This window comes from Columba livia, chromosome 3 (assembly GCF_036013475.1).
Source record: "Columba livia isolate bColLiv1 breed racing homer chromosome 3, bColLiv1.pat.W.v2, whole genome shotgun sequence".
Classification (NCBI taxonomy): Eukaryota; Metazoa; Chordata; class Aves; order Columbiformes; family Columbidae; genus Columba; species Columba livia.
Window position 1 is genome coordinate 64,173,107 of NC_088604.1, and position 12,536 is coordinate 64,185,642.

Consider the following 12,536-nt stretch of genomic DNA (forward strand, 5'->3'; position numbering starts at 1 on the left):
GCAGTTTTTGCAATCAAGTTTGCTGAAATAGAAAACCAACGTACAACAGCCATGTTTCACAGATTGCATCCTCAGGGTCCTATATAACGAGTGCAGCAGTTCCACTGTGGAACACAGCAATGTCAAAGCCTTGACAGACAAAAATTGGTTGCAAGGGCCATATTCTTCCATTGCTGGAGGAGTACAGAACAGTGCTCACACACAAGAGCACCATGAGAAGCACAGAAGCAGCTACTGTGGGTCACTGAGTTCTGCTATGAGGAACAATATTGTAGCATTTCCATAGGGTATGCAAGGAGTGAGACATTATTCTGAATTCAAGAGAGCTTTCAAGGTACATTTATTATAGAATTTGTTTCAGAGAAGTGAAGTGGTGACAAGTTTAACAAAGAAAGGCCACTCATATCCCTAAAGAGAAATTAGTGATATGAACCAAGCAGAGGCGTTGGTCTTTGTTTTTTCCTCCTCCCGTCTCCATTTCTAAGGGCAAGAGCCCAACACTTCCCTACTCTGAAGAGGTCACACCTGACTCTACATACACAGCTTACACCGCTTCAGACCACACAGTCCCAACCTTCTCTCCCACAGCAAGCTGAGTGGGAGCCCATCAGAGCAGCTTGTTTTGGTGCTGGAGCCTTCCAAAGTCCAGCAACAGAAAGCTTGCTGTAAATTACCCAAACCTTGCCAAGATCACAGTGCAGCAGAAATCAATACAGGACCATTGATACTTGCCACCCTGGTATAAAACCCACCATGAGGAAAAAAAAACACCAAACAGATACTGGACACAGAATAAGGGTGTAATTCCTGTTACAATCAGACTTGGTCCCTCACTCTGAAGGTGTAATTCAGTGCAACACATTCTAACCTAGCAGCCCTTTCTCTGATTATTTGCTTAGGACTTTACCTGTGGTCAGATGCTTGCAGCTCTGCTCTCCCATAGTACATCAAGGCTCCAGGGGTCCAGGTGTGCCTGACTTTAGTTTCAGCATTGAGATCACTGTCTAGAAGATTGATCTCTCCAGCTACAAAGCACAAAACATGATTTAAAACTCACTCAAAGCTAGCTTTGCTAACAGTTAAAAGCTAATTTATTAGGATGCACTTCACAGACCCTAGCAGTGCGAGGTGGGCTTTTTGGTTCTTGTGTATACCATTCAAAGAAGAGCTTGCATCCTAAAAGATTTACAAGTTAGGGACTAGAAAACAAACAAACAAACAAACAAAACAGAAAGGACAGGGAGTGCAACAGAGACAGCTGATCACTAGAAAAAGACACCTGCAAAATGGTTAACCTGAATGTGACCCAATCAATTACCTGTACCATCTGGACTGACAGAGTCATGTTAGTATTTTACTTACTGCCCCATTACTGAGCATAGAAACAGACACTGTACTCGCAAAATACACTGCAAATCTGAATAATACACATGGAATGGAGAAATAATACACAAGAGATGGGAGTAAGCAAAACCATGCAAATCCAGCCTCCTTTTGCAATGCATTAAGGGGACAGAAAGTGCTCCAGACATGGTGCTAGAGTGAGGTATTATATTGCTGTCAATAATAGGAAAGGTTTTAGGTCACTGTTTGGGCTAATGGATAACTCTATCTCTTTTCTGTGGAGTAGGATATTAGTTAATACACAATATGGTGTAGTAATCACTTGCAATGGGGCTAAGCTTTCTTCTCAGAAGGCAAATAGTCCTCTAGCCTATAGCAGCAAAAATAAGCAAGACAAAAGAAATAGAGCCAAGAGGCAGAAGAGCCTCACCATCAGCAGTAAAGCAGAGGAATGCTGGCAGCAAACTAATTAGAAAAGCTTTGCAGGGCTGGGAAGGTGGGCAAACAGAGATGGGGTCAGTTATGTACCCATGTGAGGTGGCTATGGTAGGCCTATGAGCTCGAAAGAAAGGAACCTGCCTCAGCTCTTCCAGGCCAGCTAGATAGGTCTTACATTCTGGGTGTACTGCATCAACTAAAGTCCTCCTGGGGGCAAGCCTTGCCATATAAAATACGGAATATGCATTAAAAAGGCTGAGAAGTTTTCTTTCTCCTAAGATGAAAACAGTCAGCACGAGAGGTCTGTTTTAATTGCCTTATTACACCTCATACAGTTTTTCTTTCCCAGCTTACAACTCTATCAATGGTTTAAACTCCTTGTTTTACTTCATTTTTCCTTCTTTAAATAAGAGTAAAAAACTCTGTATCACATTGACACATACTCTCTGATTGCCCTAATTTTGCTTTGTAGTTTTTACATTTAGTGTACTCAAGGTATGACTTGGATTCCAAGCAGTAATTCCCAGTCACGTGAAAAATCACATCTGCGGGCACAAAACAAATTACTCTTCCAGCAATCGTACTTTTAATATGAATTTGTTCAGATTTTATAGACACTGAGAGACAGATGTACTTGCAGACTGAGAGAACGGTTATGAAAACTGTCCCTGGATATGCAAAGAAATATTTTTTATTTTGTTATTGTAACTTTTTAATAACAAGTGAAAACAGCCCTTCTGTTGTGCTGGACACTCATGATCTCAAAGTACTTTATAAGCTCTAATTAATGAAATCTTCCCCAATTACAGAAACTAGCAAAAATATTCCTAAGAATTACCAAGGCAGAAGAAATTACAGAAAAGTGCTTATACATCTACTGAGGACAACAGTTATAACAATCTAGACCTTACAACACGGGAACTTTATTTGGATTCATGATTCTGTTGAAAAGCAACAGAACAATTTCAAGATTGATAAAGCTGGATTGTTTTCAGTTCCTCAGTGAGCTCCCCACACCTTTTCAATCCGTAGCATGAAGCCCTTGTTCAGAGGTTCAAGAAGAAAGGGCTCTCTGTCTCTGCAAGTTATTACAGTGAAGCCAAAAGAACATCTGCTTCAGTAAAGCCACTGCAGTTTGACTGAGCCTGCAGGACACACCTGAAGACAGCGCTCAGCCCAGAACCCACTACCTCCCTTGCTCACCATTCACTAGATTCAATTCTCTTACATGACTTCTGAATGAAACCTAAAATAACTTCCAGGTAAAGGAGAAAAGATCCTACACACCTGTTTTTTCAAAAGGCAGTTTCTTTCTCCACCAAAGCACTCTGTCAGTCCAAGCTGGAGTTCTGCACTTGTCACTTGTATCATAAGCCTCTGAGCCAACATCATATTTATATGTTGGTCCAAAATTAATAGTCCCTTCATGGAAGTCTTTAAAAATCTATGAAAAGAAATACCATTTCTGTGATTAAGTTACAGACGAGGTAGGTGCCATTGTAACATATCAACTTCTTTGCAAACAAACAACATTCTGATCATTGAACAAATTACTACATTCAGGTACTACAAACAAAGGTCTGGAAACACAACGTCTCAATTCTTCTCAAAGAATTAGACCAAGCCAACATGCAGATATTCTGGAAAATGAGACACACAGCCTTACTTTTCCACTTGATTTTTGCTGTTGTAGTTGATCAAATTCCAAAAGTGTCTTCCAATCTTGACGTTTGAGAAAATAAAAGACTTCCTCATATGTCAGATCAATGCGATAGTTGAAGTCACCACACCAGAAGACATAGTCATGTGAAAACACGCTCCGCCCCTAGGTTAGAGGTACAGAATACCGTTAATGTTGAATCACATGCATGGAAACACTTTCTAAATAAACTGAAATATAGAACTCAGTCTCTCTGAATTACTAAATGCAGGACCTACTTGCCACATTTGATTTGTTAAAATCCATGTTGTGCTACAATGTTCCTTCACTATTTTTTGCATCCTGCTGAGCTGAACTTTGTAAACAGGAGTGTGAGACTCTGACCTCTGTTTCCTGAAGGTACGTCTAAGCTGGGATCCCAGCTTTAGATTCACAGTTTGGCTATCATGAATATTAAAAACATATTTTTGTTTCCCTAACACATTTCACACACATATATTTACATATTCTAAATATAATACAAAATGTGCTTTGGGTACCAAGGCACATTCAGCAACATAGGTCCTGAGTAAGAACAAGCTCCAAATTTGATCTTATGTGCACATTATAGTTTTGTAAATGTAGTGAAATAAAACGTGTAACAAAAATTCACTCCAATTCTAAGTGTAATATGTTATCCTCTAGCCATTTGTTGTTGCTGTTGTTTTGGTAGGTTTTGTCATTGTTGTTGTTTCGGGGTTTGCTTGTTTGGGTTTTATTTTTATTTGTTTTGTTTGTGTTAGTGGGTTTTTTTAAAGTTAAGTTATAAACCTTGAAACCCCAGAGATTGGTAGATGAAATGTTCCAGAGATGTGGCTGTCACAGCACTAGAGGGCACTCTTTATACACATCATAGACACAAGGTACCTTCAGCTATTGTAAACGTGAAAAACATAAAATAGTTAATGAGGGATTAGAAGGAAAAACTACCAGAAGCACAACTTTATGGCCATTTGGAACAGATATTCTATGCAGGACGTTCAGACTGTCAGTGTTAGTTCTTACATAAAACAACTGATTGATATGCTACGCGTGCCAAGCCTCTAAACCTTGCAAATAATAGGGAGTTAAAATTTTATGCTTTGCAACCTAAGTGCCATTTTTTGCCAGCTAACCAGAATACATAAACTGGTCCACTTCCTCCCTGGCATAGGACCTCTCCAGAGATGTCTGGGAGAGAAAGCGTCGTGGAAATTAAAGCAACCAACATTAAAGCAGCAGTGCTACAAATCCCAGGGGTTATCTGCTGGCCTGAGGAGACGGGTGTGAAATAAAACACCAAGGTGATTGATTTGACATGATTTAGGGGAAAAGTTATTCATACAGACCAATAGTGCCTACTTGCCACACTCACAGAAAAGCCAGCAGTTCCTTGACAGTGACACATTCATGAGGACAAAATTAAGGGAACAGAAAGTACCGTATCAGTGACTAAGAACTGATGTGATGCACTTGAGCAGGAGCAGCTAAAGCACTGATGCACTGAGTGTCACGGATGGTCTTTTAGAAACCCTAACTACTGTCAGCAAGAGCCATTGGTGTCATGCTCTCCAGCTCTAACACCAGCCACCTAGATCTTATCCACAAGGCCTTACAGATTTACCAGTTAGGTTAGACCATTCTGAAAGATCAACTTGAAAACTGTTTAAAAGTGAGGACTTTTCAAGCACTGCAGCAATGATTTTCTTTTTGAAAGGCATAGAACTTTTGTAAAGCAAGTGCTACATTGCTATATCGGTATCTGGCCTCCTGTGAAACATGGGGTTTTTTTGTTTTTTGGTTTTTGTTTGTTTGGTTTTTAATGTTTTCTTTACCATTTTCTTTGATGACAGGTCATCTTAGTGCCATGGAGAATGGGCATAAAAGACAGCTTGAGACCTGTTTTCATAATGTAAAGACAGCCTTTACATCCAATGTTTTCAGCGTGCATGCACCTACACTTACCATTGGGAAGCTGAGTTTCTGTGTGATTTCTTTATAATCTTCATTCCTCTCTTTCACCTGAGTCTGCCCAGCAGTTAAGTGGCTGCATATAAAGCAGAAACTGGTACTGTAGAACTGAAAACGAATGCTCACTGCCCCTTTATTTCCAGCTTTTCCTCCCATTCCTGTCTTTACAGTATCTATTGCTACATCCCTGTATTTAAAAAAAAAAGAGAAGAGCATGAAGCGCTGCAGGGACAAACATTCAATTAACTTTGACTGCAACATAAAGGAAAAGCCAGTTTACAATGCCATGTCTTTTCCCCTCCAGAAAGCTTGCTGCTTTTAGGCACGTCTTTTAGTTTCTTCATGATGTTCAGATACCTACATTTAAGATGAAGTATAACACAATATTATAGAAATAAAACTATTTGAAAGTATTTTCCTCCCCCTCTTGTCCCTTCCAAACAGACCAGCAAGACATTATTTCTGAAGTATTGGGAATTGCTATAGAATATACTTTTCAAGTTTACCCCTACCATGAACTTTAAAATAATGACAATAACTACATTAACTATTATGTTTCCTTTTACTTTTGAACATATGGGAATCCGTTTTTCAGACAGTTAACAATCCAATTACTGTGACTGTGTTGAAATCCAGCTTCACAGTTGGTGCTGGATTTTTCAATCAATTAAAGAGCAATGGATCATAACCCATAATTTATTAAATCAAATGCAATAAAATCAGTGATTATCAGATACAACTATTTATACTTAACCCTTAAAATTAGTTCTGTGCTGATGACAAATTGCTTAGATTCTCCATGTTGTTAATTACATAGTATTTCAATGCTCTGATAAGCATATACTTTACTACGGAAAGATCACTTGCTTTACAAAGCAGCCCACCTGCTCACAGGATAATTTCTCCCAGATAGCCAGTCTACTCTGAGAATAAAGCACGCCCGTCTGATCAGATAAGTAAATGATGAGATCTTTGTTGTAACCAACCCCAGCACCGTGCGTGTCCTTCCCAGTGAAAAAACTTTACTTTCCATAGAAAAGTCAAGCAGATCTGGACCAGAATATTACTGGCTTTAAGCAAGAGGCAGGGGGAAAAACACTAAGTCTTATTTGAGTTATTGTCAAACATTCATGATCTCAATGACGCAAGATGTTAAAGGCTCTCTTTTGCCCCTTGTCTTCGTCTTCCTCTCTTCCTTGCCCTCCACCTTTTCTATATTTTCCCCTCTTTTCCTGACTGCAGAAAAGCTCCAGAAAACACACCTTCAGGAAGGCAGAAAGGGACCATCAGTGTTTTGTATGAAAAGATGGGTCTCAAGTGCTCCAAAAGAAGTCTTTTCACTCCAAGGAGTTCTCCCTTCCTGCTGCCTGCCTACCCAACTGCTGACTGATATTTATCTGACTTGCATTCATAGCAAAGTTTATGTTGCGATAACCCACTGTACATTCAACTGCTTGTATTTCATCAGTCCTTTCACTGCTGTATAAGCCTCAGCTATTCTCTCATTTTATTTCTCTGTTCTCTAACTTCTGTCCTAATCTCTTTAATCTCTGTAAGCACAGAAGCTTCTATTTTTTTTCCACTTCTGATCATTTTTGTTTTCCTTTTTTAGACATGGGAAAAATTACACAAGCATAAAGGTTAGGTCTGATTATGCTCATATAACATAGCAGCACATTAGCATTAAATAACAAAATTCAGTCACCAAAATCAAACTCTTCCATTTTTCTTCTGAGTTTCAAAGGCCTACATCCAATTCCTAGCAGTTTGACAGCTGCAACAGAGACACTGTGCTGTTCTGCTTCTGATCTCCATTTAAACCATGCATTTCCTGCAGGATTACTCAGAACTTCTTGCAAGCTGGGTGAAAAGTCAGAAACTGATAGAAACACTTCCCTTCTGGATTGCTTTGTGCCACCAAAAGTAAGTAATTTTTAAAGACCATGCTGAAGAAAGATTACTGGGAAGGCATCAATGCAAGACCATCAGAGTTACCTGGATTGCATTACTCTGCCTAGCCTAGAGCACTTGATGTTGTGCAAGCTCTGCACTCATCTTCTCAGTAGATATGAGACCAGAGGGGAGAAAAAGACAGCTTTTGATATTTTAAATCACAAAATGCAGTGGCCAATCAGTTCCCCTAACATGGAGTAGATGGTGCTGTTTGGATCACTCTAGACTTTAAGTACAGAGTGGTATAAGGATAGTTAGAGCTAATTACTTATTTGCTACCCATTCACACTTACCCTGCATAATTCTTGCTCATGGCAAAGGCATTTTAATGCAGAAATCTCTGTGGCTTGGTATTCTTATCTTTCCTCTTTAATAAAAGTCAGAATTGTCTAGAGGCAAGAGGATTTTGATTGGTCTCCAGGGACACCAATGATAGTAAGTCGAGGACACATAGCTCTGCACCCTTCTGACTAGGCACATGTGACATCTAGGAGAGACAAACACTTAATGGGCCCTTATAGCTCATAATTCTGTAAAATGTCAGGGGGCAAAATTAGCTTTCTTTCCTGCACCTCCCTTTCCACCATTCTTTTCAGGCCTGGAACCAGCCCTGCTTCCATATGGAAACACTAAAGAGAGAGAGTAAAAAAGTAAACCCTGCCCTTTGGGCAGAGGTCAGGCACTTGCCTTCACTTGGTGCTCCAAACACTCTCAGACTTAATAGCTCAGGTCATTCCTCTTCCAGAAAGACAGCACCCAAAAAAGGTGCTACACCCTGACTGCACACCGGAAACATGCCCAGCTTCTCAGCTGAACTGGAGGAAGATATTGGGGCTGCTTGGCCTTTGGGTGATCCAACATGAGGATGAACACCAGACTACTGCTGCCTGGAAACATATCTCTCTCCCACACTGAACAGAGACCAGAATCTAGGTCTGCATGATTCCCACCAAACTGAAAAATCACCTCTACCCTCTCCAGTCATGCTCCCACAGCAGATATTACTGTAGACAAAGGCTGAGGGTTTGTTGGGTTTTTTTGTTTGTTTCTGGTTTTGGTGGGGGGTTTTTTGTTTTTGTTAGTTTGTTTGGTTTTTACCTGATGAAGGGGACATGATAAGGTCGCACAAAGATGAAAAGACAAACACCAACAAGCTGTGCTGATGTCAGCTGAATGTAGCGATGAGTCCTGGAAATAGCTTTTTGAAGCTGCTCTCCCCACATTTTTCTATTCGTTGTACTGGAACAAACATAAAATCATTTAATGGAATCAAAGCAAACCACATACAGTCAATAAAATGAGCAGATTAACCGTGCCTTAGGTTTACAGACACCCATTAGGCTGTACACATGCTGGCTCCAGAACTGGAAGTGGCAGAGACAGACAATAAATACCTCCTTGTGAACGAGACCAGAGTTAGCAGGGCCGGTGAGCCCAGACACAGCGCACAAATACAGGGGGATTCTGTCTGCTACACCTAGAAAGAGCCATGCTTACGTGATGTTTGATATCCCCATTCAATTGTGGTAATCTTAACCATAAAACCAAAAATCCACGTCAGTCTCATGCCTTGTAAGATTTCTTGTGCTCACATTGAAGAGGAGATCATCTCTGGATCTTCCCTGACTGGGAGATGACTGGCCACCCACAGCTGTTGGCTGTTCTTAGCTGAAGGTTTGTGGGTGGGTGCATATACCTTTACTTCTGCAGAACTAGTGCTTTCTTATCTCCAAAGTCAACTGATACATGCAGATATACTGTCTGCCCAGCAGCCATGCTGAGCACTGCTGTAACTTGTCATTCCCGAAACAGAATATTAACTGGTCAGCCTGATGAATCAGCATGGGAAACATTCTCTTCAGTGTTCCGAAGATTCAGATTCAAAGGGAGTGGTATACACCACAGCCCACTGTATACACTGACGAGCCAAGCTCAGACTTGGCCTTTAACTCCTTCTCTAGCCATAATTTTCACAAATACAATTAGCCACAGGGACATTTCATTCATCTTAGAATTCCCATATAAATGACAATTATGTTTGCAGGCACTGAGTACATTTTTCCAACATCACACAGGGGTTTAAGAACAAGTGTTAAAATCAATGACAACCATCAGAATCCTTCTCTGACAACACAAAGACTTAAGAGACTTAGAAAACCCAGTGTATTCTACTGTACAGAAGTTCAGAGAGAAACAGCACTTTCAACATCATCTCAATGTCATTTGTTAATGGCAAATGTATTTCCAGCTATGATTACAAGCAAGTCTTGGAAGGAAGTATATTATACACCTGACCATACAAAGCACAGCTCTTGTTTGGCTGTTTTGTCTTGGTGTGGTGTTTGTTGTGTTGGTTTTTTTTTTAAACCTACCTGGCATTTACAATATTCCCTGCACTTAATTCAACCATCTCTTCAAATCCTACTGCAAATATATCAGGAGTGCAGTTTTCATCATCTGTTGGAAAGAGGAAAAAGTCATACAAGAGCTACTATTTTGTTGTTTCTTCTAATGACTTGTTTTCTAATTTCTGTCAGAGATCATTCCTGTAGTTCTGTCTTGTGTATCCCCTGCCAAGCTATACATATTCATAGCTCCTTTAATCTAATCTCACAAAACAACCCCTGCAGTTCCTCTGAATTTTTTTTCCTGCTTTTCTCCCACCAGTTGGTCTCTTGCAGGAAGCACTTTAGAATAGAGCATTATATTGTAGCAATGTTACGATGAGAAAATATTCAATGTTCTCTCTTCCTCACCTCACACATCAACTAAAGCCACAACATTTCACTACCCACCATCTTTTACCCTCTTGCCATTTTACCCAACATGCTTCTCCTTTTTGTTTTCTTTTTTTGACACTAATTGCTATGTAACTGAACTCACCGTCCACACACCAGTATGTCCTTTCCCTCTCAATGCCTTTGTAAATTTATCTATTTATTTAAGGAAGCCTTTGAAGTTTCTTCTTATATTATTTCTTCTGAGTCTAACTTAAGGTTAGGTTAGGTCACTCCAGAGCACAGCAACTCTCCCTTCCCTAGCCCAGACATGTGGATATTAACCTGGCAATAGTGGGAAGCACATCTGTTGACCCATCAGGTCTGTCCATTGCCTAAAGGGATTTTTTTAACTGTCATACAACCAAGGTAACAGTAACATAATTAAACATGAAGATTTAAATAGTAGACAACCACAGGAACCCAAATCAGACCTGCCTCTAGAAAGTAAGAATGGAAAGAAAAGTAAAATATGCCTCAACTCCCTGTAGACACAAAGGTGAAACTAGCACATGTCAGCTGGCCTCCTTCACTGGCTTAATACGGCAGGCACTGTCGTGTATTTCCCATTAATAATTTTGGACACTTGTCTTTGAACACTTATCCATTGGTATAGGCACTGCACTGACATTACCACAAACAGACATATGCATGGTCATAGCCCAGCTCTGCCCGTTCACATAGCTCAGCTCCCTTCCAGAAACTGCTTAGACCGATCCTGTTATGACTGCCTGTACCACTTGGTCCTGCTCCTCCAGTTCTCTCAGGGCAAGGCCTGGCAAGGCTAGCACATGACAGGCTCTTAACAAATTTTTATTTAATGGGAACTGTCATGTGCTAACACATTTAAACTGTTTCTGAAACAGACTGGACCAATCACCCACCCAAGCTGTTCAGAGTACAGTTGTCTGCACACAATCACATATCCATGCACTCAAGCACTATGGGTTCAAACGACACAACTTATGTAAGTAGCCAAGGATTTGAGGAATGAATTCCTGAGCTTGAAAGTTAGTGTATCCCTGTGATGCCTGCAGGAAGCTAAATGTTCCACTATAACAATAAAAGCATGGGCTTTGCCATAGTTTTGCAAACTCTATTTTAAAATGACAGAACATTCACTTTTCATTTTCTTAATAAAACCTGTAAATCAATTGCAATACCTGACCTTGTTCTGTAAATAAGCAATTGGCAGCCAATTTAAGCAAGCCACAAGAGCTTTCTGTACTTCTCAAGAAAGGAAATTGCCTCAAACAAATGTAATAATATAACTCTTCTTGTCTGAAGGGTTTGATAGTAACATTTCCAGACAACCTCAGAGTCTAGATTGTACAGATAAGTTTAGCTCCAGGTAAAGACCAAGGAGACACCCTGAGGGCACCTAAGCGTGTAGCTCTCACTCACAATGAAGAAAAAAGGACAGAGATATTGAAGAATAAAATGAAATATGGGATGCAGAACAGCCAGATAAACCCCATGATGGCATAAAGAAGACCTCTGAATTCTGACCTGCTGAAGGTTCAAGGCAGAGTTACCTGGCACAGATGCATGAGTTGCTCTGTCAGGAGCCCTTCACATGCACCGCTGCACTGCTGAGAGGAGGCAGCACAAGCCTACATGAGGCTGAATACATCCCAGAGAACTGACACAAAATGCCTCCTGAGATGCACTGCCTTTGAAAGGAATGGCTGGTCAAACCTATGTCCTAACTCACCTGGAGATGCCAGCAATACTGCTTCCACATTTTTAAAGTCTTACCCTGAAATTCAGAAACTCCAGAGAGCTTGGGAGAATCCAGCAGCCAGTCTGTTAACTCACTGGTACCAAGGATGTTACTTCGAAACTGCTTCCCTCCGTTCACGTTCCACGTCCCCGTGGCAACACGAACACGCTTGAAGCTTGTGAATTCAAACTGACGCTCTGACATGGCCTTCAAAATGCTTGGAGTTACTAATAGAAGAGGGGAGACAGAAAGACGGTGTGTCAAAGAAGAATGTGCTGTAAAAGGACACAAAGCATACAGGCAGCAGCCACACAGTCACTGTGAAATAATTACATTACCCCAGCAGCAACAACAAAAAAGCAATGGCAATGAGCTACAAGATAACTGGGGGTGACGTCAGCAATTTCTCTTCCAGAAACCAGGAACCTTTTGAAAGGTTGTGAATGGCTGGTCATGCACTTTCAGAATACGTTTTGCTGCAATTTTTCAAGTAATAAGCAAATAAATTATTTTTCCTCCCTTCATCTTTGCAGTTTAGGCTACAGCAATCAAGCATGTTGCAAGTTATGACTTAAATTGAAGCCTTAAAAAGTTTAGAGTGTAGAGGGGAAAGGCAGAGAGCAGCACAGAATCTCGAACCCATCCAAAACTA

General features: G+C 40.5%; 1 protein-coding gene across 4 annotated transcripts in view; it reads right to left on the reverse strand.

Moving 5' to 3' along the window:
- Window positions 1–12,536, reverse strand: part of SYNJ2 (synaptojanin 2) — a 69,413-nt gene that overhangs the window by 14,164 nt on the left and 42,713 nt on the right. For 3 of the 4 annotated variants that reach the window (XM_065057292.1, XM_065057294.1, XM_065057295.1), the window contains 7 exons: window positions 11,920–12,111; window positions 9,757–9,841; window positions 8,483–8,623; window positions 5,426–5,618; window positions 3,449–3,607; window positions 3,070–3,226; window positions 908–1,025 (listed from right to left, as the gene is read on the reverse strand). In XM_065057292.1, the coding sequence (XP_064913364.1) occupies window positions 908–1,025; window positions 3,070–3,226; window positions 3,449–3,607; window positions 5,426–5,618; window positions 8,483–8,623; window positions 9,757–9,841; window positions 11,920–12,111 (1,045 nt within the window). The remainder of the gene's footprint in view (window positions 1–907; window positions 1,026–3,069; window positions 3,227–3,448; window positions 3,608–5,425; window positions 5,619–8,482; window positions 8,624–9,756; window positions 9,842–11,919; window positions 12,112–12,536) is intronic. The other variant, XM_065057293.1, reaches the window with a different exon arrangement.